General features: G+C 41.8%; 1 protein-coding gene across 1 annotated transcript in view; it reads left to right on the top strand.

The window, feature by feature from the left end:
- The first annotated feature begins 302 nt into the window (after positions 1-302).
- Positions 303-23,769, top strand: part of LOC115902979 (histone-lysine N-methyltransferase SETDB2-like) — a 49,163-nt gene continuing 25,696 nt past the window's right edge. The window contains 14 exon segments of the mRNA XM_030947035.1: positions 303-637; positions 1,597-1,656; positions 3,909-4,031; positions 5,462-5,527; positions 6,103-6,205; positions 7,223-7,789; positions 9,279-9,398; positions 10,397-10,566; positions 11,310-11,532; positions 12,419-12,506; positions 13,464-13,557; positions 14,219-14,547; positions 15,226-15,314; positions 17,097-17,179. Of these exon segments, the coding sequence (XP_030802895.1) occupies positions 622-637; positions 1,597-1,656; positions 3,909-4,031; positions 5,462-5,527; positions 6,103-6,205; positions 7,223-7,789; positions 9,279-9,398; positions 10,397-10,566; positions 11,310-11,532; positions 12,419-12,506; positions 13,464-13,557; positions 14,219-14,547; positions 15,226-15,314; positions 17,097-17,179 (2,131 nt within the window). The 5' untranslated portion in view covers positions 303-621.

Here is a 23,769-nt window from a genome sequence, read left to right on the forward strand (position 1 = left end):
CTCTCCTCCCGGCCCCAAGATGGCGCCGGCGCCCCCACAGCCGCGCGAGCAGCCCGCCCCCCGACCCGCCCCCTCCAACATGGCGGACGCACCTCCAGTCCCTCGCCGTGGCCCCGCCCCGCCTGCCCCGCCTCTCCGCCGCCACGTGGCCCCGCCCCCTCCCCACCCTCCCTGCTCCTCCATTGGCCGCTGCCACCGCCCCTCCTGCCGCTGCAACCAATGCGAAGAGAGAAAAAGGCGGTGCTCGCGGCCCCGCCTCATGTGGGGCCGCCCGCATCCAGGCTCTCGCGCTCTCCGGCGGGGTTGCGCCTCCTGGCGGGCGGCAGCGCGGGTGCGGCGTTGGACGAGAAGGAGGAGGAGGAGGAGAAGGGAAGAAGCCGAAGAAGAAGCCGGCGGGGGCCTGGCTGAGACCCCGAGGGGTGCCGGAGTGACCTGGGGCCCGAGCCCTGGCCGCAGGCACACCCCATGCCGGCCTCCCAGCCCGAGCGGCACCCCGGCCCTGCCCGCCGGCCCTCAGCGCGGGCCCTGCAGCCGTGGCGGAGCGCAGCGAGACGCCGACCTGAGCCCGGCTCGGCGCCGCCACAGCGCGGGTGACAGCTCTCCGAGCAGCAGCCCCGGAGGATGGAAGAGAAAAGCAGTAAGCCTTTTTAAAAATTTATATCTATATATGTATATGTACGCATGGTTTGGGCAGCCATTAGTCTTGTAAGAAACATTTTTAGGAGTCAACTGTCTTGACCTATTTTCCCGTTCAACTCAATGAATTATCCAGAATGAATGGCAAGGTTTGGGGTTGATTTCCTTATTCAGTTACAGCATAGAAAAGGTGAAGGAGCGAACGTAAATAAGGCATGTTTTACGCTGTCCGTGTCATTATGGGCTGCCCACGGAGGTGGTGGAGTCACCGTCCCTGCAGGTGTTTTAGGGAAGACTGGATGTGGCACTCAGTGCCATGGTCCAGTTGGCATCCTGCAGCTCGGTCACAGGTTGGACTGGATGATCTCAGAGGTCTTTTCCAACCTATTTGATTCCGTGCTTCATGGGGATAAAAATTTGGAACCTTCAGTGTGGTTGAAGAGTACTCTCTTACTTCTTAGTATTCTTGCAGTGAAGGGTATCTTGCATTTGTCAAGAAACAGATTCAGTAATTATTTACCTAAAAACAGCTTTCCTTTTTTCCCCCTAAATAAAGTGATTTAGTTAAAGTACTGCTGTACTGAGCACATCGATTTAGGGAAAAAAAACCAACTGTGAGTTAATGGGCAGGGGGGTTGTGTATGCTCATCTGAATGTGCTGGAAAGTTTGGGTCATCTTGTGGCAGCTTCATGCTTGAAGGACAGTAAGAAATGACCTAAGTAAAAAAAATTGCTCACATTGCTTGTTTGAGTGTTCCTCAGCTAGATCTTGATAAGGCGTGGGATGACTGTTTGAAAGGGGAGTGAGTATTTCAACACAGCATATTCTCACACAGTGCTCCTCCACTGATGCCCACTGCAGTATTTACCAGTATAAATTTTGAAAAGCTGAGTAACTACAACTATTTTTAATTTATCACCCAATCTCTTACTCACTTGTCCATTCTTCACCTCTTGCAGTGCTGTGTGACTTCTTTGAAGAGGAGAAACTTACCAGTTCCAGGGAGGAGAGCACTGAAGGTAGTATAATTTGGATTTATGGAGGGAAAGAGGAAAGGAATGTATATTTGGCACTGCTTCTGATATGAAAATTACTACTGGAAGACAATAGTTTTCCTTTTATGGTGTAAGAGGTTTGTAAGCAGCACTACAGGAAACATGCACCCAGGTTGTTTATCTGGTGGCTGGAGTAAGTAGCCCATTGTGCATTCCCCTGCACAATGCTGGGAAAAAAAGAGATATGTGGTCACAAGGATTCTATAAAGGGAAACGAAAATCCCTGCAGCCTGATGCCACTGCACACCCTGATCCATCAGCTGAAGAGATGGTTCTGAATGTTGACAAGGTAGATGTATCTCGTGACTGCTCATTCCCTGTCCTTCTGGCTGTGGTTGGTGGTAGCAGCATTAGCACTGGAGAGATTAGTGGTGTGGTCATCTGTCTTTTCTGAAATGAAAATTATACTGTGAACAAAAATGCAATCTTTGCTTCTCTGTGCAAAACAAAGCTTTTGCTGCCAGAGTTTTGGGGCACTCCAGCATGAGAACTGGGGAGGCATTTCCAAGGTGCGTGTTTTATTTCCCTATGGCCTACACATTATTGTAGCTGAGGACCCAGAAACAAGAAACTTCTGTCACCCATCCTCTGAATTAATCCATCCACCAGTGCTATACAGATTTAGTCAATGTATGGAAATAGCTGAAAACATGTAGTGAATAAGGACAGCAGTTTTAATCGGCAGTGGAGAAACTTATTACTGGGAGTTCTAAATGCATATTTTTAATTGAATGTATTTTAAAAATTTTATTCTAAACACAAATATTAAATATACCTTTTGTTGTTTTAAATTTGTGGTACTGTCATGCACAGCAAAAGGGTGGGAATGGCACAGGGCAGGTGGTGTCCCTTGCACCAGTAGTGTAGGTTTCCAAAAATTGTTGTGACTTTTTCTGTAATTGGACTTTAAGCTTTCCACATGTTTAAAAAAATTTCTGTTAATATAAGAGATCATTAAATTTTGTTGAGAGTTAGTACCAAATCAAGCTATTTCACAACAGAAAAGTACTTTTATATTAAATATTATGCCTTTAGCTGCTGGTGACATGAACAGCAGGGGTTGTGGTGACAAAAGATTGTTACTTCTTTCACTGCTGTCATGGTGCTTTTGAGAGCAAGCACACTGCCATAGCATCACTGGGCTTCTGGTACCCTGGGTGACAGAGTCATTCTCTACTAAGTCAAATATGAAGCAATATTTTTTAATGAGCCTGACAAGAATGCAGTATTTCTTGACTGCTGGGAAGGTGTCATTCCAGCACATTTGCCAACAGAGATTTGCTGTCTGAAAGTGGAATGTAAAACCTAGTGTGGTGATAGTGGACTCCACTTCTAGAAATTGAGTAGGAAAACAGATTTGCTTATGCTTTTGTGCTTGGTCATTGAAGAAGAGCAAAATTAACTGAGAAAGAACTAGCTCTTTCTTCTGCCATCATCTTTTGACACATTGAAACATATTTCCTTTTCACAGTCCTTGACAAAGATGCACAGCTAAAATTTTACAAGACCCTTCATGACTGGGCTTAGCACCTCAAAGGTACATACCTTTGAAAGAGAAGAGGTTCTAAACCAGTAGCTTAAAAAACATTTCTTTAAACAAAATGTTGTTTATAAATTTTTTTCTAGTAGAGGAAGGAGGCATGGTATATGGGGTGTGTTAGTTCTTTCAACTGATACCCCTTGTTGAACAAAATTCATCAAACTGCTTTTATCTGAAAATATTTTGAAAGTTTTTTCCCCAACAAAACATACCAAAACTAATGCTGGGATAGGATAGTCAGCCTATGCCGCTAAGAGAGGTTACAGCTGTAAAAAAAAAATCCCAGTGTCTTTTGTTAAGTAAAATATTCAGTTCATTCAGTTGAAAATATTCTCCTGTGTCGCTTCTGTGAGTTTCAGTGATTCATTTTTAGTGGGACTCATTTGCTGGTCTTTGAAGAAAGGCTTCCACAGCTCCCTTTGTGACCTGCTTAGAAAGTTGCTTGAAGGAGCATTGTGCACCATTGGAAGCCACTCCAATTCATCACTTGACTTCTGTTTTGCTTTCTTGATTAGGTTTAGGAATAAACTTCTGGAGGTTTAATGAATCCTGCTGTACTGATTGTTTTTTCAGAAGTGACTCCAAATTGAATGAGTGGGAGCCTTTGAATAGTCCACTAGGAGTTATGCATGTTTTTAGACTTGTCAGGAGCTGTAAATGGTAATTTGCATTTCAGGTGATGTGAAGACATTTTGGACACAATTGGGAGGTAGAAGAGTGGACATCATATTTGAGCAGCTGCAAAATGTGCTGTCCTTGCTGAAGGAAAAGATCAAGAATGGAACTGCAACAAACCAAGGTTTGAAATCCTTGTGGAGTTTAAACTGGACTGCAGAGTAGCTGTGGCCTGCATTTTGTAGGTCTGTGTGATATCTGCCATAATCCAGATACCTCTGAATTTCAATAACTTAGCTGTTGGTGGTTTTAAGAACTTTTAAAAAAGTCTTTTCTTTTTTAAAAAAGAAAAGTAATTCCAGGTACAATTGGCTATTTTCTTGTTTTGCCTGTATACTTTTTCAGCAATGAATGGCTCTTAAGCATGTGGAACTTAAGTATTCATTTTTGAGAAGAAATTAAATGTCTGCAGTGCCTTGTGTTTCATTTATCATCAGAAGTTTTAGCCTTTCAAGCTGTTGTCAGTTAATTGAGTGGTTTTAGGGTAGGACAATAATCACCTCAGTATTTTTTTTTATCGGAGACACCATTATAACATGAAACAATAGTAGAAAAATGTGACACTAATGCATTTCAGATGGTTCCTGATTTTCAAGGAAATAAGCTTCCTCTTCTGTCTACATCAAAATACACTAAAATCATAATTCTGATCAGCTTGGAGCAGTACACAGATTTCTTTCTACTTGTTTATTTAATTGAGTAAAATTGCTCCCTTTGTTAAGTCACCCATATAAATGTAATCTATGGCTCTTATTGGGGTTTTTTTTGTGCAAGAAAATGTACAGTGGTGTAAGATGCTTTTAAACTAATATAGCCACGCACTCTGCATTTTATATATAGCACTTCCTCTAAACTGGAAGTGCAATTTTTTGTGTTCTTGAGCTCCCACATCTTGACTGTTACAACAGAATATCAAAGCAGTACAGAGATAAAAGTTGAACTTGAATCCCCAGATGACATAATGAATCTGTGATAAAGTTCAGTTTGAATTTTTCAGTGCTTTGTTCTGTAAAGGTTTCAAGCTAAAATATTAAGGTGGATTTTGCTGAGAATTGTCTGCCAGCTTGTAATATTTTTTGCATGGGGTAAGAGGTTGAGACAGAATGGGTGTCTTGCCTTCTTCTATCTGAAGGCCATTTCCACCAATTTAGAAGTAGCATTAATTTGGTTTGCCAAGTTCCAGCACTTCTAGCCTGAAGATGATCAGTCTGATGACCAAGGTAGAAGCTTACACTAAATTATCTTGATATATATTGCTGCCACTGTAGGCCACCAGTTTGTGTGTTTGGAGACATTCCAGCAGCTTTCCAAAAGCTGGCAGATATTGAGTGCCAATTCACAACTAGTGCTGTGAGCTGTAACAATTTTGTAATTCCTAGATGTGTCTGCACAGGTCTGTGGTGCAGCACGTTTCGAGTAGTATCAGTCTTGAGATGCTCTAGGTGAGCAAGTGAGGAGAAACAAGTGTCTGTGGAGGATTTAACACCTTGTTTTACCTATTATCATCGCTTAAATCCAACTTACTATCTGTTTTGGTTTGTTTTTTTTGCACAGAATGCTGGCAGGCTTGGGCACTGGTGAATGAAGCTAATCTAGGTGATCTCTTAACCTTGCCAAATGGTATGTGCATTTCCATTGTGTTTGTTTGGTGTGTGGATTTAATTTGTCTTGTTTTACTCACTAAAAGCTCAATTTACTTCTTTGAAATCAATAAAATAAATCTGAGAAGGCCATTAGCATTACAATTAGGAAAGCCTAATTATTAATTTCTTCAAGTACTGAACTGTGAACTCTCACCTGGGTTTGTATTTTTGTGGTTTGTGTGTATATGTATAATACTTGTACCACAGGAAGAGAATTTGAGCTAGTAAGCCCTTATAAACCCAAGCTGTCTGTGAGCAGTTATCCTGTGCATGGCTCCACTGGCTGTAATAGCTTGCCATCCTTTTATCTCTAACAATGAAGGGAGATCTGGAAATGTGTTTCATGTGTGTGTTCTTTCTGGTCACTTTCAAAACCACATGGAAGATTTTTCAGTGGGACACTTGCTAACAAGCTTTTTGTTAGCTGTAGTTCATAGCAATGCCTTGTTTGTAATGTGTTTTGTTAATTATCTCTTTAGTAACTAAAGTAAATTCAATCATAAATTGAAATCTGGTTTGATGAAGAGTTTGCCCACATTCAATTTTTTTCAGTAAGTGACGAGTTGAATGGAGATGGTGCACAGGAAACCAAACCCAAAATTCAGCCTCTTCTTCCAGGTGACAATGCTGCAGACACTGTAGAAGCTTCTGACAGGTCAGTACCTTCTTTCAGTTCCTTATTTGACATATTCTCTACTGCAGTTGAGAGAGTCCTAAAATTTGTATTTCTCAAGTCAGTGTTTTAAACCCAGTTTGAATCCTTTGAGTTTCAAAGTGAAAATGTTTTTAACTTGACCTATGGGGAAAACCTGAACTATTGGTTAGACTTGTCTGATTTCCCACATGAGAATGTTGCAGAATAGGGCGTGATTGTGAATAAAGGTTCATGAGTGTTATCAGGGTTAGGACTTGAGCATCAGTTCTCAGGCTTTCCTTAGTGTGCATATTGTCAGGTGTGTAACTTAGTCTCTCTGTGTTTAGTATTTAGCCTCAGGTACTGATTTGAAAGATGGGGGCAAATACGTTGTGTGGTATTTTCTGGGGTCCCCATGGCAGGAAGGAAATGATGAATCTGACTCCATGTTCTTAGAAGGCCAATTCATTATTTTATGTTAATATATTATATTAAAGAATACTATACTAAAACTATACTGACGAATAGAGAAGGGATACAGACAGAAGGCTGAACAAGACACTAATGAAAAACCTGTGACTCTCCAGAGTCCCGACACAGCTGGCCCGTGATTGGTCATTAAGTAAAAACAATTCACATGTTGGATAAACAATCTCCAAACCACATTCCAAAGCAGCAAAACACAGGAGAAGCAATCAGAGAATTATTGTTTTCATTTTTCTCCGAGGCTTCTCAGCTTCCCAGGAGAAGAAATCGTGGCAAAGGGATTTTTCCAGAAAATATGACAGTGACTACATTGTTCCTTTTTTTTAAAATTTCCTTGCTGTGTTTTAGCATGTAAGTTCTGGGAAGAAGTTGGGGTTTTTTTATGCAACTGAATATGTCTTTATATGTTGTTAGGACAATTACACCATGTGAAACCTTGGGCCTTCTAGCAATGGGGCTAAAAACACTGAGCTGCTAAAAGCTGAACACAATACTGGTTGTCTAAGATGCTGCTCTTCTTTCTTTTTTTTGTTCCTCTTTTACTTCAAATAGCGAAAAAGAGGACATGGAAAGAACTTGCTCAGGGAGTAAAGAAGCATCTAGCAAAATTCAAGGTTTACCTTTAAATGTGCAGTATCAGAACCATAAGTGCTCTAGTGCATGTCTTGTCAACAGAGCAGTGGGTTCCTACAGGGGTGAAAATCCTCTGAAGATCCCCATCCTGTTTGACTTCCAAAGACGCCATGCAAAAGCAGACTGCCTTTCAAAGCCGCTGGATGTGAATTACAAAGCTCCTTGTGGTCGGAGTCTGAGAAGCTTTCGAGATGTGCGGAACTACTTGTTTGAAACAGAGTGCAATTTCTTGTTTGTTGATCACTTTTCCTTCAACACCTATGTACTGTTGGGTAGGAACACCATGAATCCCGAGCCCCTGGTGTTTGAGTTTGATATTAGCGATGGAGCCGAGTCTGTGCCCGTCTCCTTCTGTAACAATCTCGACCACGCAAGATTGCCTTATTTCAAATATCGGAAGTCATCGTGGCCACGTGGATATTATCTCAACAATCTCTCCAGCCTGTTTGTTGATTCCTGTGACTGCACAGATGGCTGCATCGATAGGTGGGTAGAAAGATCTCATCTCAGGCCAGTGACACACGATGCCTCAATAGCAGGGTGGTGGGGTATGAAGGTGCAGTACCAAACAGGACCAGCGCTGCTGGAATATCTTGTGCCATGCCATGCTTTGTGTTGACTGACACCATTGTGTCTTTCTCTTCTCCAGAGCTTGGGTGCTCCCACTGATCCACCCTCTGTTGTAGGGAAGGAAGCGATCAACAGGCAGATTATTGTGTTCCTTTTTCTTTCTTCCAAACTGGCAGTGCTTCTTCTCCAGGTGGAGCTGACAAGCAGATATCTTGGCTTTGGAAAAAGAGTAGGGAAGGGAGTCTTGTGCCAGCAGAGACAAGCTTGTTTTCATGGCAGGAATGAAAGGGAAGGATCCTGCTTGACAATTTCTGCTGCAGTTAAATGGCATCTTGAAGATGGGGTGGGACAGCCTTGAGGGATCAGATCATTTGGAACTTAGAGGGTTACTGAGGGCAGATGAAGAAACATCCCCGTTCCCAACTTCTGTACGTCATCCTTCCCTTGTCTAAACAGAAACTACAAAACTCAGTGGTTACAGAATACATTTGTGGTCTGAGCAGTTCCAATATTCTTGCTCATTGTCATCTTTTTCTAAATCCCAGTAACTCTGAGCTATAGACACTGTGGAAACCTGCCACAGTTACCATATGCAAGTTTGGTAGGTATTTTTTTCTACTTTCTTGAAGGATGTTTGTCTGGTCTCTCTCTGTAGGCATTATTTGGTGTTGCATCCATTTTGTATTATTGACAGCTCGGACAGTTGCACGTGCTGCTGTGCAACATAGTTGCTCATGACCCAACAAAAGCTGGAAATCGCAGCCTGATACAATGAAACTTAATTTTAGTAATTTAGTTTCAGCTGAGTGGTGAGAAACAGCAAGCGCACAGCATGCCACTTCTTTGCACTAAAGTCCCACAAGAATTGAGATTATTTTGATGTGCAGGTTTGGAGTTTAGGATTTGCACAATCAGTGTGACTCTTTGAAGTTGTCATGACATACAATGGTGAAGACAAGCACTGTTGCTTGAATTTTCCACAGTGTAAAATTCTTCACTTCATGGGGGCTAAGGAGGGAGGAAGATAACCAAGTAGTGGCAAACAGACTGGGATACTGTGCCAAAAGAGGTGATTTTTATTCATTCGATCCATTTGACGGTGTCCTGCCTATAAGTTTCTGTTGTACTTCAGCTGTTTGCATGTGCCATTTAAGGAGCTTGGCAGAAGAATGGGGTTGGGGTGAAGAGAACATGGTTATTTTAAAGCACAGGTAACCAGCCAAGAGACTAAGGAAAAAGGTGCCTGAAACAGCCTTGTGGAGTAAATGGAGCAGGGAGGGGGAATACAGGTGTATATATGGAAGTGTGTGTGTGTGTATAGTCGAGTGCATTTCAAATTACCTAGATTTATGATTGATTTATACTGCTTCAAATCCATTCTGAGATGTTTTACTCTTATTTTTAGGTCAAAATGTGCATGCCTACAGCTAACAGCAAGAGGCTGTAGTAAAATTTCTCAGTCTCCAAGTAGTAAAAGATCTCGTGGGTACCATTACAAAAGACTGGAGGGACCTGTTCCTAGTGGGTAAGAAAAACTACAGGAGTAAAATAAGAGCATACAAATAAAACAGCAGTTAATAGTTCAGTCTAAGTGCCACAGGATTAAAATATGTGGAGTTTTTGGATTACTGAAACCTTCCATTTTTGTCACAATTTTAGTGACAGATCAGGATGATAAAAAATAATTAGTATGATTTGAATAAAAGGAGGAAAAAACCAATTTTTGTATTGCAGATCCTACAGTTTTCACAGCTTAGGTCAAGGTCTAGGAGAAGTGTGAAGAGTGACCAGAATCCTAAAGATGCATCAGCCAGCTGCTTTTTCCAGACTTGGTTATGGGTGACCCTTCCAAGAATGTCCAAAGGCCATCCAATGCTTCAAGTGTTTGCCCTTTCTCTTATTCAGCTCCTGTGGATTAATAGGTGGCCTGGTGAAGATGCCAGTTACTTCAGGTGTCTAGGAGAGGAATTATGCAAGGTAGCTTTCTGCAATAGCCAAAGGCTACAGGGGGCTTGAGGAGCCCCTGTCAGTCCTCTGTGTGATATTAGTTTTTGGCTGACATGCAGAATTAAAGTTGTCAGAGAACCCAGAAACAGAAGCAAAAAAGCCACAATTATGAGTCCTTTTGGAAATGCTTCATTAGCATGGACAGCCACAGTGAAGTCCAGGCATATGCTGTCTTGCTAAAATCAGTTCCAATATAGAATTAGGTGCTTCTTAGGGATTTCTGTTTCTGTGTGATTTACTCCTATAAAACAAAAATATAGCATTTACTTTTCTTATGCCAAAATATATGTAATCTTATGTATAGTTATGCCAAATCTGGCAGACAGACTCTTAAAATTAATGAGCCAGGAGTCAAGAAAGTCACAAGCTTCAGAGCATTGCTGCACAATCAGTTTTAGCCAGAGTCTTTATATTTCAGTCCACTGCCTTGTTGATGCTTAGAAGGGGAATTAATAAGGAACTTCGTTGTGCTAATGCATCCATTTATGTTGTGCTTTGTTTTTCTTCTCTTGACAGGATTTATGAGTGTAGTGTGCTGTGCAGGTGTGACAAGCTGATGTGTCAGAACAGAGTTGTACAGCATGGCATTCAAGTCAGGCTGCAAGTGTTCAACACGGAGAAGAAGGGCTGGGGTGTCCGCTGCCTGGATGACATCGACAAGGGGACATTTGTTTGTACTTACTCAGGTAGCAGGAGGGGACCTGTGAAGACATGTAGCATAATTCTTCCTCTCCCATGGTGTGTGTGTGTTCCTGGATTTTTTTTTTGAGAGCAGGGAAATGCAGGGTTCGAAGAGAAGTGTGTCAATGTAATCTTAACTTGCAATATGAACAATATGAATAAGAACTTTGAAAAGCTCTGCTATGAGATGGTGGCAGACAAACAAATGGAGCAAAAGCTATCTCAGACTGCTGGTTTTTGCCTCACAAATCCATGCATCCTATGCCAGGGCTAATTTTCCTTCCGTAAAAATCATAAAATCATAGAATGGTTTGGGTTGGAAGGGACCTTAAAAAACATCTAGTTGCATTCCGTGGGCAGGGACACTTTTCACTAGACCAGGTGGCTCAGGACCCCACCCAGAGTGACCTTGAACATATCCAAAGATGGGGCTCTCACAGCTTCTCTGGGCAACTTGTGCCAGTGCCTCCCACCTTCACAGTGAAGAAGTTCTTACTAATATTTAATCTAGATGTGCTCTCCATTAGTTTAAAGCCATTGTCCTTTGTCTTATTACTACATGCCCTTCTCTGATTCAGTTTGCACTTCAGCCTATATTGACATCATAGAATTACAGACAGCATTCATATTTTGCTTTCCCAAGTAATGCTCTTCTATTTGTTAATCTAAGTTTGACCTGTGCTAGTGAGGGTGACTCAGCAAACAAGCATTAAAAAAAATACCAAGAAAACTTTACTTTTTCTTTCAGGCAGATTAATGAGCAGAGCTGAAGTTTTGGGAGATGCTGAGCAAGAGCTGAAGGAGAAAAGTGCAGTGAATGATAGAGGCCATGACTTTTCTTCCAAAAAAAGAAAACTTGACCTTGGTCGTTCAGACTCAGTGATTGAACTAGTGCAGACTGACAAAAATTACATTCTTGAGAATCAGGATTCTTTGTCTCAGACTGTGGATAATGAAAATAAATCAATTCTGTAAGTTTATCAAAGTAAGCTTAAGCATAACAAAACTAATATTCTGCTAATCTAGGAATTCTGTTGTATCACTCAGAGTATGTCCTCATATGAGGGTGGTGTTTTTTTTCTTTCTGAACTTCTTTTTAAATTCCCAATTATTTCTTCTAGTGGGACAGAGTTTTCCCTCTATATTAATTTTACTTATGTGTACCATTTGGCATTTTCTAGGAATTCAGTTCATCTCTTGGCTGTACTTGATCTATTCAGAGCATTAATGGGAATGCTAATTTGAAAGAATTAATAAAATATACTTGAAATAAATTGTTTAAAGACACTAGATGACACTGAAGGGTTTGATAATACATCAGCCACCAGCTGTTCTGCCCTTTGCTCCCAGTCTCTAAACCTTTTGTTATTTGTAACATAACCTTTCCTGCCAGAAACCTTAACGTCTCCTGTTAAGAGTCTGACAACACCTCACTTTCGCAGTGAATATGTTTTCCTAGTTGAAAGCTGTACTGTCAAAACTGTTGAAAGTAGTAGCAGGAAAAGGCAAAACTCTGTAGGTGCTCTATTTTGAGATAATCTGATATAATAATAGTAAAGCAACAGACAGTTTGGTTCTCAGCATGACAACTGGAAAAGAATATAAAAGCAGCTGCTGATCTCTCAAAAAAGTTTGAGCAACTGCTTTCTTACAAATACAATAAAGAACCTAGCTTAGGTTCTCAATTCTTAAAAACAAAATACTCACAGAACATGGAGTGAGGCCAGACCACAGGCTCTACTGTAGTTCCTTCTAGAGAAGAGACTGGAACTAGAGACTGTTAGAGCAATGTATGTTGTGAGAGTTACTTATGGGTCTGTTTGTCCTTTATCATTTCCTTTTGACCTTTCTGTGCAGAGTTCATCAGAAGAACTCAAGTAATGCAGCAGTGAGGAGGCCTGGAACTAGAACACTTGTTTTTCGCAATCACCAGCTAAAAATGGTAGTAAGTGGCTTTAACAGATTCATTTTTCACTGTGTTGAATATGTATGTTAACTTTGACATTTTCATCTTGTATGTTTAGATAGTTCTATTGACCTTTCTTCATGAGATTGGGTCACACTGTGAGCTAGGCTGTCGTGCTGGAAGCTGCATCCCATCCCCTCTCCATTATCAGTCCTTCAGCACGTTCCTCCAGACCAGCACTACCTACTCTCATGGCCTTCCCTTCTCCCCCCTTCACTTACACTCCTCAAGAGCCTGAAGTAATTATTCTCCCCCTGCACCCCTTGTGTACGGGGTTAGGAGGTCAGAGTGATAATATTTGTGTGATGTCTCCCCAGAGAATGGCACAACAGGGAGAGAAGGGAATTCCAGGATGTCTATGCAGTTTTCTCATACAGTAACAGAGTTGGGAGAACTGACCTGAATATGACTCCTGACCTTTCATGAGTGTGAAGTGTTGCCTGCAAACATGTGCAGAGGAGGAAAACTGGTGTAAACTTAGTAGGTTTTACTGGATTCATTGCCCTTAAGAAACGCACATGGAATTTTCATGCAAAGATTTTGCAGTGCTGTCTATTCTAGGGGTCCCATAACTAATTGCCTTTTTTTGATGGGAGAGGAGAAATTCTGCCACATCTGGTCATTTCATTTAAACTGTGTAAAAAGCATGTTTGGCATTTGGCTAAGCAACTTAAAATTCTGGTGAAATTATTGGGACTTAAGCACTTACTTACATGTCTTAATTATTGGGGGACTCTTTCCTGGTTTTCTGAAAGAGAATTTGAAATTAAGATAAATGTTGCGTTGCAGTAAATGTATTAACTTCTCAAATTTAGCCACAGCTATGCATTACAATAGCTTTGAAATTTCAGCCTTGGAGTTCTGAAAGACACTTGCTGTGCCCTCTTGGCCCAGAGTTGCATGCAGCACATCACAGCCTTTTCATTTGATATGCAGGTGCACAGTACCAGCTCAGATGAAGATGATAGTTCTCAGATTCATCAGCCAAGCAAAACAAAACTAACCAGTGGAACAAAGAAAGGAAAACAAAGTAGGTTTGCAGAGCTCTATGTACTGCATGCTTTGTACAGTTGTGTCCCATTAGGGGGTAGACTTTAATGTAGACAGTGTGGGCAGGCCACTTCTTAGAGTAGAACAATGCTGTCTATAGATGTTGAAACGTGTTGAACTGTCCAGACAGCAGCTTCTCAAATCCTGTACAGTTGTGGGAAAGTCAGCCTTGCAGATCTTGCTGTGTCACACCCTGTACCTGTTCCAGCCAACAAAAATTGAGCAGGATATAATACTGGAGTGGGGGGATGTCAAGCTGGAGAGGCAGTGTGAAAGTGATGCTATTTGCACATGCATCTTGCTTCTGTCTTAATTACAGTTTGTGATTCTCTTGGGAATTAAGGTGGAGAATGATAAAAATTGCTATGTGGGAAAAGTCAGTCTGGAATGGGATTTGAGAAGAGTGAGACACTAGGTCACTCAGAGGCACCTTGAGCAAGTGCTTTAGACATCACAGTGGGAAACAGTCATTTGTGGGAGGATTAATGGAAAAATTGTGTTATAGACTTGTAGATAGCAAGGAAGCTGCTTAGATTCTGGATGATGTAGGAAAAGTGGGTGGCTAAGAGTTTGGGACCAAACAAGGGAAAGGCATTGGCATTAAGCTGCTGTTGAGAAATAACATATATGTCCATTGACAGAATCCACCCAGCAGCAGAAGGGAGAACATCTGATGGACATTGGACAGACTGACTCTGCTGGTGTAGAGAGTGCAAGATGTGAAAGGAAGAGTCTGTCACTGCAGGGTGTTGAGTGTGGCAAGTCCACTGTGCTGGATGACACCTGTGTTGTGAGGCCATCCAGCAATGCACCCCTAAAAACTGACTGCAAAGACAATAGCAGGCAGCAAAAACAAGATGCACTTAGTGAGGAGTCTGAGGGTGATGGGATGCTTCCCAAGAACAGTAATGAAGAAAATATTTATGTACTGGATGCCACAAAAGAAGGAAATGTGGGTCGTTTTCTAAATGTAAGTACTAAATTGCATGGGTTCTCTTCGTTGCCTCTGCAAATACATAATTTACTTATTTAAGCTTAGACTAGAAAGTTCTTGAACATAAACCATATGGGTGGTGGGTGCATGACAAGAGAGGCACATGTGGTGCTCCCTGCCATCACAGGTGACAGGACAGTAGGTTGGGTCACACTGGCTGTTCAATTGCCAAGTACCTCCAGCTAAGACAAATAGTTCATAGACACATCTGCAGGTACACTGCAAATAATTTATTTCTCTTCATGGGCATGAACATGCCTTACACAAATGATTTTTTCTCTTCATTGGTGTGAATATGTCTTACAGCAAAACTCTTGCATATGTTTAAACTGTTCTTCCTTGCAGAGGTATTATGGTGTTAATATTAGTAGTGCATCTTGCAGAAACCTTCCTTCCGCTCCCATGAGCTCCCCTGGGTGACCTTTCACATCCTGTACTTGGCCAACACACAGTCATGTAATCCACTGCTTGCCCCCCAGCACTGCTGCCCTGGCAATGGCATTGGGTGATAAACTTCCCATGTGGCCTCAAGAAGGAAAGGAAGAAACTACCTTTACTGGTGGCAGATATCTGACACAAAATGATATCTGACATTGTTTTTCAGCCAATGATGTGGTGTTGGACTGTTTCTAATTCAGATTTTCTGTTTTACAGCACAGTTGCTACCCAAATCTCTTTGCACAAAGTGTGTTTGTAGAAACTCACAACAGAAGTTTTCCATGGGTGGCATTCTTCACAAACAGGTGAATTTCTGGAAGTTTAATGTTGTTCATTCAAGGCACTAGGAGGAAAAAAACCACTGCTCACTTATTGGAGTATAATTACACTGAGGGGTGGGGCAGATGCTTAGATCATAAAAGCACAGAACTGTCTTAGAGGTGACTTCTTATTGTGCACTAAAGGCAGAAGAAATACAGTGATTGGTTATCATTAATGAGTTTTACTTCAGTTTTGCACTGAAATGTAAAGTAGGGAAGGTTAATTTTGATGTGTCCACTTCAGTGATAATCTTCTTCAGTGGAGAAATAGGTTTTACTCAGCATGGTCATTCAGAAGGCCAAGATCCACTCATCTAACAGAAGGAGAGGTACAGAGAGCTGGTGCCAGCAAGACACAGTATGGCAGCAGCTCAACCTAGGAGAGGAAAGATGGATTGTATGAATGAAGTTTGCTGACATGCATGTCATCAGTAGAACTAGGTGATAACAGAACAGAGAGGGGAGAATTTGTGCCAACAAACCAGTTCCACCAAACACTGATCTTCTGTGGAGCCTTGCAGCTCTACTCCATACTGACACAGATGCTGTGGATTGCACTGGGAGGTCTCCAAGAACTGTGAGGACAGTGTTTTGAAATACATCCAAGACAGGATTTTGTTTTAGCTAGTGTCTTTCTTGCTCAAGTACTTGGTAAAGTAGTGTAGTGAGGACTGAGGCCACTGGAGAGAGACAATAGTGACCAGCAAGGACACTTAGGGAAGAAGGTTGTTGAAGGAGAGTTCCCCTCGCTGGCTCTTCCATTTTCTGGACATCACTCTTTTACAACTTTTCTAAATTAAGGACTTCATCTGGATCATTGAGCTTAATTGTATGTCTCCCATGAATTTGCCCAGTCACCTTTTTATTTGTTTTACATGTCTGGCCTCTAGACCATCTCAAGTCAGCAAGTCCCAGACTGTAATTATGTGCTGTTTGAAAAGTCCTCATTGTTTGTTCTCAGTCAGCTGCCTAGGAATTCACTGGATGTCCTCTATACCATATCCAGTGAGAAACATCAGAGAATTACTCTCTTCGTCACAATATTCATATTTTCTTACATTTTCCATCAGTTGTTCCTCAGCATCATAATCTCAGGTATTTAGTTTGGTGTTCATTCTGGACAATGAATTTCCTGCCTTAGACAATTCTTCTATTTTACTACCAGAGCAGCTGATTCATGAGGAGCATGTGTTTAATTCTGAGTTTTGGGCTTGGTGCACATAGTGCAATTGCATTAAAAGGTAGCCTGCCAGACCAAAGATGACAGTCTTCAACAATATAGCTAAAGATCTGTTCAGACTTCAGTGATGCACTGTACATAGGAAAAATAACAAAACTGAAAACCGTGTTATTCATTTAGATGGATCGCTTACGTGGATTTCCTTTTTTGTTTTGTTTTAAGGAGTTTTGGGTTTTTCTTTTGGTGTTTTTTGTTTGTTTGTTGTTTTGGTTTTGGTTTTTTGTTTGGTTGTTGTTCTGGTTTTGGTGGGGGTCTTTTGTTTGATTTTTGTTTCCCAGAATTTGCCTCTAAGTTAGAGAACATTGTTTAGACAATAGACTCTAACCCTATTTGCAATTTCCATAGCTAAAGGAGTATGAGTGTGCCAGCGACTCCTTGTCTGCCTTGTTTCCTTCCCATCCCAAGCTGCCTGTGTGATGCTCCTTGCCCCCTACAATTTTCTGGTTTGTATGTGTGTTGTTGGTGACAAATTGTTAGCACAGTACTGTTTCACTTAGTTCAAGCAAATTAACTGTTTTATTCCTTAGGCATGTGAAAGCTGGAACCGAGCTCACCTGGGATTATGGTTATGAAGCTGGAAGCATGCCAGAGACAGAAATTTCCTGTCACTGTGGAGTTCAGAAGTGCAGGAAAAAAACCTTATAGGCAAAACCTTTCCTACTGTCAACACTACTTGTACCTGGGAATTTATATGCTGGAAGGGATGACTACTCAGCAAACAGCCCTCAAGTCTGTGGTGCTAATTGCATTCAACTAAAATGCCTTTCACCTGATGATTTTTTAAATTTACATTTAAATGTCACTTTTGTAGTTTACAGAAATAGTACTGTTTGTCCTAAGAACAGGCATCAAGCCTTTCCTAGGTTGTCGTCGGTTGGACACAAGGTTTTCGGGGTGAAGGAAGAGACGAGATGGGCTCCATGATCAGAAGGCTTGATTTATTATGTTATGATATATATATATATTATACTATACTAAAAAGAAAAGAAAAGGAGAGTTTCCAGAAGCTGCTAACTACCTAAGAATAGAAAGTAAAGAATGAATAACAAACCTTGCTCTCTCGCACTGTGTCCGAGAGAGCTCAGTTCTGGATTGGCCATTATTTCCAAACACTCAATCTGGGCCAATCCAGAACTGACCTGTTGCATTCCACAGAAGCAGATAACCTATTGTTTATGTCTGGTTGCTGAACTTCTCAGCTTCAGCAGGAAAATCCTAAGAGAGGATTTTTCATAAAAGAAATGTCTGTAACACTAGGTAATTGGTCTTCCTCTTCCCTGCTTCTAATCCACAAGCAAAGTTCACAGTGCAGTGGAAGAATTCCTGCTCCATGCCATCTGCAGCAGAGGCACGAATGATGAGAGCAACAGTTCCTTAGTGTTTTCTGTGCCTCTCCACAGTGCTGAGTTAGCAAAACTCAGGTTTCTGAAATTCATTATGAATGCAAGACTACCTGTATGGGCACTAGGAATTGTTCAAATACACCTAAGCTTGTTGCACCTGGTGGGACAGATTGTCCTGAACAGAGACAGAATTAAACAGAACAGTTCTGCAGAGCTGTGTTTGTGCTACAAAATGAGTTGGATAAGTTCTGCTGCAGCAGGAGAGAAATGACTGGGTTTTGTTGGATTGCGCCCCTCTCCACGTTTGTGACACACAGAGAAATCCTTGAGAAATCCAGTGTACCTCATCTCAGTGCCATATTGTGTATGGGACAGGTGGGCCACAGAATTGCTTACCACAGGGTTTGTTGGTAAGAGAGAAACAAGCTACATTAGGAGACATGGAGTGCAGATGCAGGATGTGGCTCTGAAATGGAGCAAGGGATGGCTGTGCAGGTGTGTGGCTTTTGAATGTGTTGGAGCCTTGGGCGAGCAAGGAGGTGGCGCAGATGAGCAATTTAGATGCTTGAAAAACCACTGCCAGAGGTTTAAAAAAAAGTGGTTTTATTAAAAATGTTGTAAAAGTAAGACTTAAGAAGTTTGATAACAAAGTTTACTCTGTTACTGCAGAGGATATTATAATGATTTAAAGTTACCAATACAAAATCCAGTGGCACTATAGTACAAGACTGTGTGTGACATAGGACACTTACCAGAAACCTGCAGCTGATCAGGTGTGTCTCAGCCTCGAGCAGTAACACTGAGAGCATCCTAGCTCACCGGGAAATCACTGCCGTACAGCCAGCTGATTAGCATGAGAGCTAAAAAAAAGGTTCACTCAGGCTGTCGTTTATGGAATAAAGTGGTTGGCTTGAAGTCAAATTATCTTTGTTGGAGAAGGTAAACATGAGAGTCTTGTACCTGCGCCTTTCTTTGTTCCTTGATAAATGAGTCTTGGAAGAACCACCACTATTCATGTGTTAATTGCATGGTTGGTATCCGAGATTCCAAGTTCATATGCATCAGTGCTCACCGTGTCACTCTGCTCCTGTGGGGGTTTTCAGAGAAATGGTTGGAACAAATGAAGGTCGTGGCCTGGTTATGTCCAAGCCTATACTGCAAAATGAAAGATAAGCAGGAGCCAGTTCTCAGCCCTGAGGCCAAGAGGCAGTGGATGTCTAATGCACTCATGGCTTAGGGTTCTGTTTTAATTGGGTTGTATCTGTGCTGTGTAACTATGGACAAACATGGTATCTGTGGCCCTAAGTGGGTTTTTTTGTTTGTTTGTTTTGTATGCTTCAAGCTTAAAAGTCATGGGGTTGTATTGCAATGCATGATGCTGTTGGATTTTTCAAGTTTCATCATGCATAAGGAGTTTCAGCCTGTTAAAAGTGGACCTTTCACAGGGATAACAGACCTGTGAACCGTTCTGCTTACAGTGAAACCTCAGATCTTCTCTCTCTCAGCTCTGTTTGAGAGTTTGACACATCCAGCAAGCAAACCTCTCCTCAGCTTTGGTGTCTGTCATCACACTCTGGGTTTGTGTGGGCTTTCACCACCCATCTTCAGAGATGAATGGGGAAGAGCAGGGTTACCCCAGTGTTGGTGCAGTCCCTCTTCAGAAGGTCAGAGCCACCCACTCTTGCCTTGATCAGCCCCTCTGTCACTGCAGCCCCTGTGTGAGCTGTAGACAGCACTCAGCCCAGTTGCTTTTTGCTTCATTGAAGATCAGTCTCTATTCAGAGGGAATATGCCTTGGGGGATCATCTTTTCAGTATTAACCAGAGACATGCCAATGTGTATGACAAAACCCACAGGTAACCCAGGAGTGGTATTAGCCTTCTAAACAAATGAAAATGCAGAAAACATCTGTGTCTATGTAAAACATGTTTTTTAAATGCTTCAGGAATGTTTTTAAAGCTTCAGGAGCAGGGGGTGGAAGAAGGTACATTTTACTGCTGTTGAGGATGTATTCCAGATCAGAGGTAGGAATTAATGATACTGGGCTGGTGAGGAAGAGCCCTGTTTCTTAATGCAGGAATACAGACCTGATGATTTAAAAGAGGCAGCACTTACTTGCTCCATGTGGTCTGCAGCTATGGGAGAGCCTGCTGTGAGTGTAGATGTCACAGAAGGCCTGTGTATGAGACGGGGCTTTTTGGCTAGCTGGGTTTATCAGGTCTGTCTCCAGGCTGGTGATTCTTCATTTTCCTCCTCCAGACTAGAGATCATAGCTATCCATGAGCAAAATCACCTTACAATGTGTGATTTCTGCCTGCTTCTGTAGTATTACAAGAACATGTTGTGCTGAAGGTGTCCTGCAAGTATCTCTGCAGGTAGTGACCACAGGAATGCTCACCTGAGCTCTCTCTCTCCTCTGCTTGTCACAGATCACAGATGAGGATATTTCTGAGCACAGCCCCTCGTATCACACGTGCTTTAGCAGAGCGGTGTGTAGAAACACTGAGCACAAGCACTGATGGAAAAAACAGGTGATGATATTCCAAGTGAAGTACTCAAAGCACCCGTGGAATGACACATTTGGGACTTCTCATCAGCCTGTCGGGGGCATCATAAATGAAGAGTGCCTGATGGGAATTAGGTGCATTGAGATGTGACTCACAGCTCTTACAGTGAGCAAGATGGTCCCTATAGAGGAATAGTAGGGATGTGAGGATGGATAAGGGCTCCATGGTAATAAGTATTAGTACCCAAGATAAGCATACAAATGCAAAGACAGCTGAAGATCACTTAGAGCTTAAGTATAAAAGAAACTGGACTAGAGCTTATTAACTGATTTCTTTTTTTTTTTTGCCAAAAAAGCACTGAGCATTAATTTCCAGCTCTTTCACAGAACTATATGGCTTGATAGCACAATAGTTTGGAGGAAGAGTTCACAAGGGTTTTGGACTTTCTTTGGAAATTCTCCACAGAGAATTTTTCCTGTGTTGAAGAACAGACTTCTGTTAGGAAGATTTTACTAGTTTAAGATTTATGCACCTCTGGGTGCTTGAATCATGTTGACTCATTTGAATATAATCTAGATAATAGATCTGGGAATTGGAATTGCATAGCAGTATTTGGCTAATAGATGTAACCTAATTGCAAGCCTGGACACAGGAGTTGATCTTAGGTCTGATATGCTGCATCAGGACAGGTGCAAAGGAATTTGGGAAACCAACTGGAATGATGCCAGCAGTGCTGAAAAGTCAAAGCTGATCTAGGTAAAGGGAACAGACCTTAAAAGCTCCATGTTGTGTTTGGCATAGCCTCCTGATTCTTGGATTTCTGTGGTTGAAATTACCCCCGAGGTATTAGAAAGTCTCTTTTTTTCCCAGCCCCACGACCAAAGAAGAAGTTGAGATTCGTCAGTTCTGCTTTTCAATGTTGATATTTTCTCTTACATATTACATTCTTTCTCTGACCTGCAGAGATCTATCCAGAGGTCAGGTTGTGGCACACTGACCACCCTTGGGGTGGTAACTTTTTATACTAAGAACTACGTGTACTTTATTTACAATAATTTCCCAGTACCTATCACCTATGTTAGACAGTCTGTCTCTACTCTAAACCAATCAAAAAGTGTCACTATCACAGCAGAAGATGGAGGACAAGAAGAAGAAGAAGAAAGACAGGACATGCCCAGATTCCTCCATCTTGCCTCTTGAACCCCCATTCTAAAACCCCAAAATTCTACTTTTTCACCCTGTGACAAATTAACTATCATTCTACTCAAACTCTTGTGGCTTGTAAATCACACAAAGTTGATAATTTTTTCCATGGGCTAAAATGGAAGGCACAGGTGTTTTTGAGACTCCATGCCAAGGTCTCTGAGCCCCTTGCCAGGGTCTCGGATCACCCAGGGCAGCCAGAGGAATGTCCTGGGTTCTGACACCTGATGAGCCAGAATATGCCTATTAATGTGGCTGATGAGCTCGCTGGAGAAGGTTCAACAAGATGAAGTGCCAGGTCCTGCACTTGAGTCACAACAACCCCAGGCAGCCCCACAGGCTGGGGGAAGAGTGTCTGGAAGGATGCCCAGCAGAAAAGGATCTGGAGGCGTTGGTCGACAGCAGCTAAACATGAGTGTGCCCAGGTGGCCAAGAAGGCCAGTGGCATCCTGGCCTGTGTGAGAAATGAAGCCCACTCCTCAAAATTTTAAGAGTTTAATAAGGGATAATAGGGGACAGATGAACAAAGCAAAAGTAACAACGCTCTGTGTGTGGCAACAGCCAAAAGCACACCCAGTTCTGTAGCAAGCATCCTTTATTCTGTTGCAGTTGCCTTTCTCTGCCAAATGACTTTGCACATTTATTGGGGACTGTTTACAACTCCACCTCAGGTTGTCACAGCACTGCATAAATCCACAGCTACAGTCTCCAAGGGTCCGTCAGGGAGGCAGTCCAGGATGGCCTTCTACCACTCTAAACTTGGAGAACTTATGGAGAATACCATAAAGGTATTCTCCTTTTATGGTATTTTGTTCTCTGCCTTTGCTATCTTGGTGTTAAATAACCATGCAGTTGTTGGCTTTCACTAATTATGTATTGACTTTTGCACATTATTCAAGTGGATGCTGTGTTGTGCATTACAGTGTTAACTTTTGCAGAAGTAGCTATAGTTGTGAAATAATAACTAATACTTTTGTTTTTGTAACTAACTGACAATGGTGAGAATAACTCAGATATATTTGTGAAATAGTTGATGTTGATTTAAACTACTTGTGGAAATAGCTAAAACTGTCTGCATGGCCAGATAACATTTAAGGAATGGATGGGATGAGGATCCCTGCTACTGACCATTTCACTATCAATAACTCTGACCTGCTGAAACCACAGAACAGGGGCTGTTGTGAGGAAGTGACACACAACCTTCAAAATGACATCCACGATTACTGCGTGCACTCTAAAAAGGTGGGTCAGGGGTCAAACCAAGCTAAAGAATTCCCAGAACATGTAAATGAGTTCAAAGAAATGTTTGAGCATGTATAATCTTTATGAATATGTATTTGACCAATGCAATAGAGAAAACATGTAAGAAGAGTTACTGTGGTTAGCTGATGTTCCTCTGGCCGTAGCCAAGCACCCAGCGCTGTTACTGATTTGTCCCTCTTATCCCTTATTAAGCTTTTAAAAATTTTGAAAAGTGGGGTTAATTTCTCACACCTGTATCAGCAAGTGTGGCCAGCAGGACCAGGGCGGTGATTGTACCCCTCTACCTGACCCTGGTGATGCCACACCTCAAATCCTGTGTTCAGTTTTGACCCCTATAATCAGTGTTATGAATGAGGTCCTATATGTCTAATTTAATAAACCACAAAATTAGAATTTAGCAGCAATGTTATATAAAATGAATACACTCAGGTAAGCATGTACAAAGTAAATTTGGCAGTGATATTTAAGTCTGATTAAGGTTCTGATAAGGCATAAGCAAAACACACCGGGGTACAAACCCGACTGGGATACAAGGAGGGTGTTTCTCACTCTGCCTCCCATACCAAAAAATAAAGAAATCCAAACACAACTTATATACTGTATGCTAATACATATTCATCAATATTTTCCTGTAAATCTCCTATTTTTGATAGGAGGAGATTCTTGAAATCTACATCACTATACTGCACAGTGCCATGCTCCGCTTGTTTCTAAGGGGTCTTCTTGGCTCTTTGGTGGTCACATCTGATGAAGGCTTCTCATCATCATCACTGTCCTTTGAACAACACCATGGGCTGCAAATGCACCCCAAGTCTTGTGTTATAGAAGCCAGCATTACATTCCAAAAATAAGCCTTACTATTTCATAGATACCTGGAATCATCC

Source organism: Camarhynchus parvulus, chromosome 1 (genome assembly GCF_901933205.1).
Source record: "Camarhynchus parvulus chromosome 1, STF_HiC, whole genome shotgun sequence".
Lineage (NCBI taxonomy): Eukaryota > Metazoa > Chordata > Aves > Passeriformes > Thraupidae > Camarhynchus > Camarhynchus parvulus.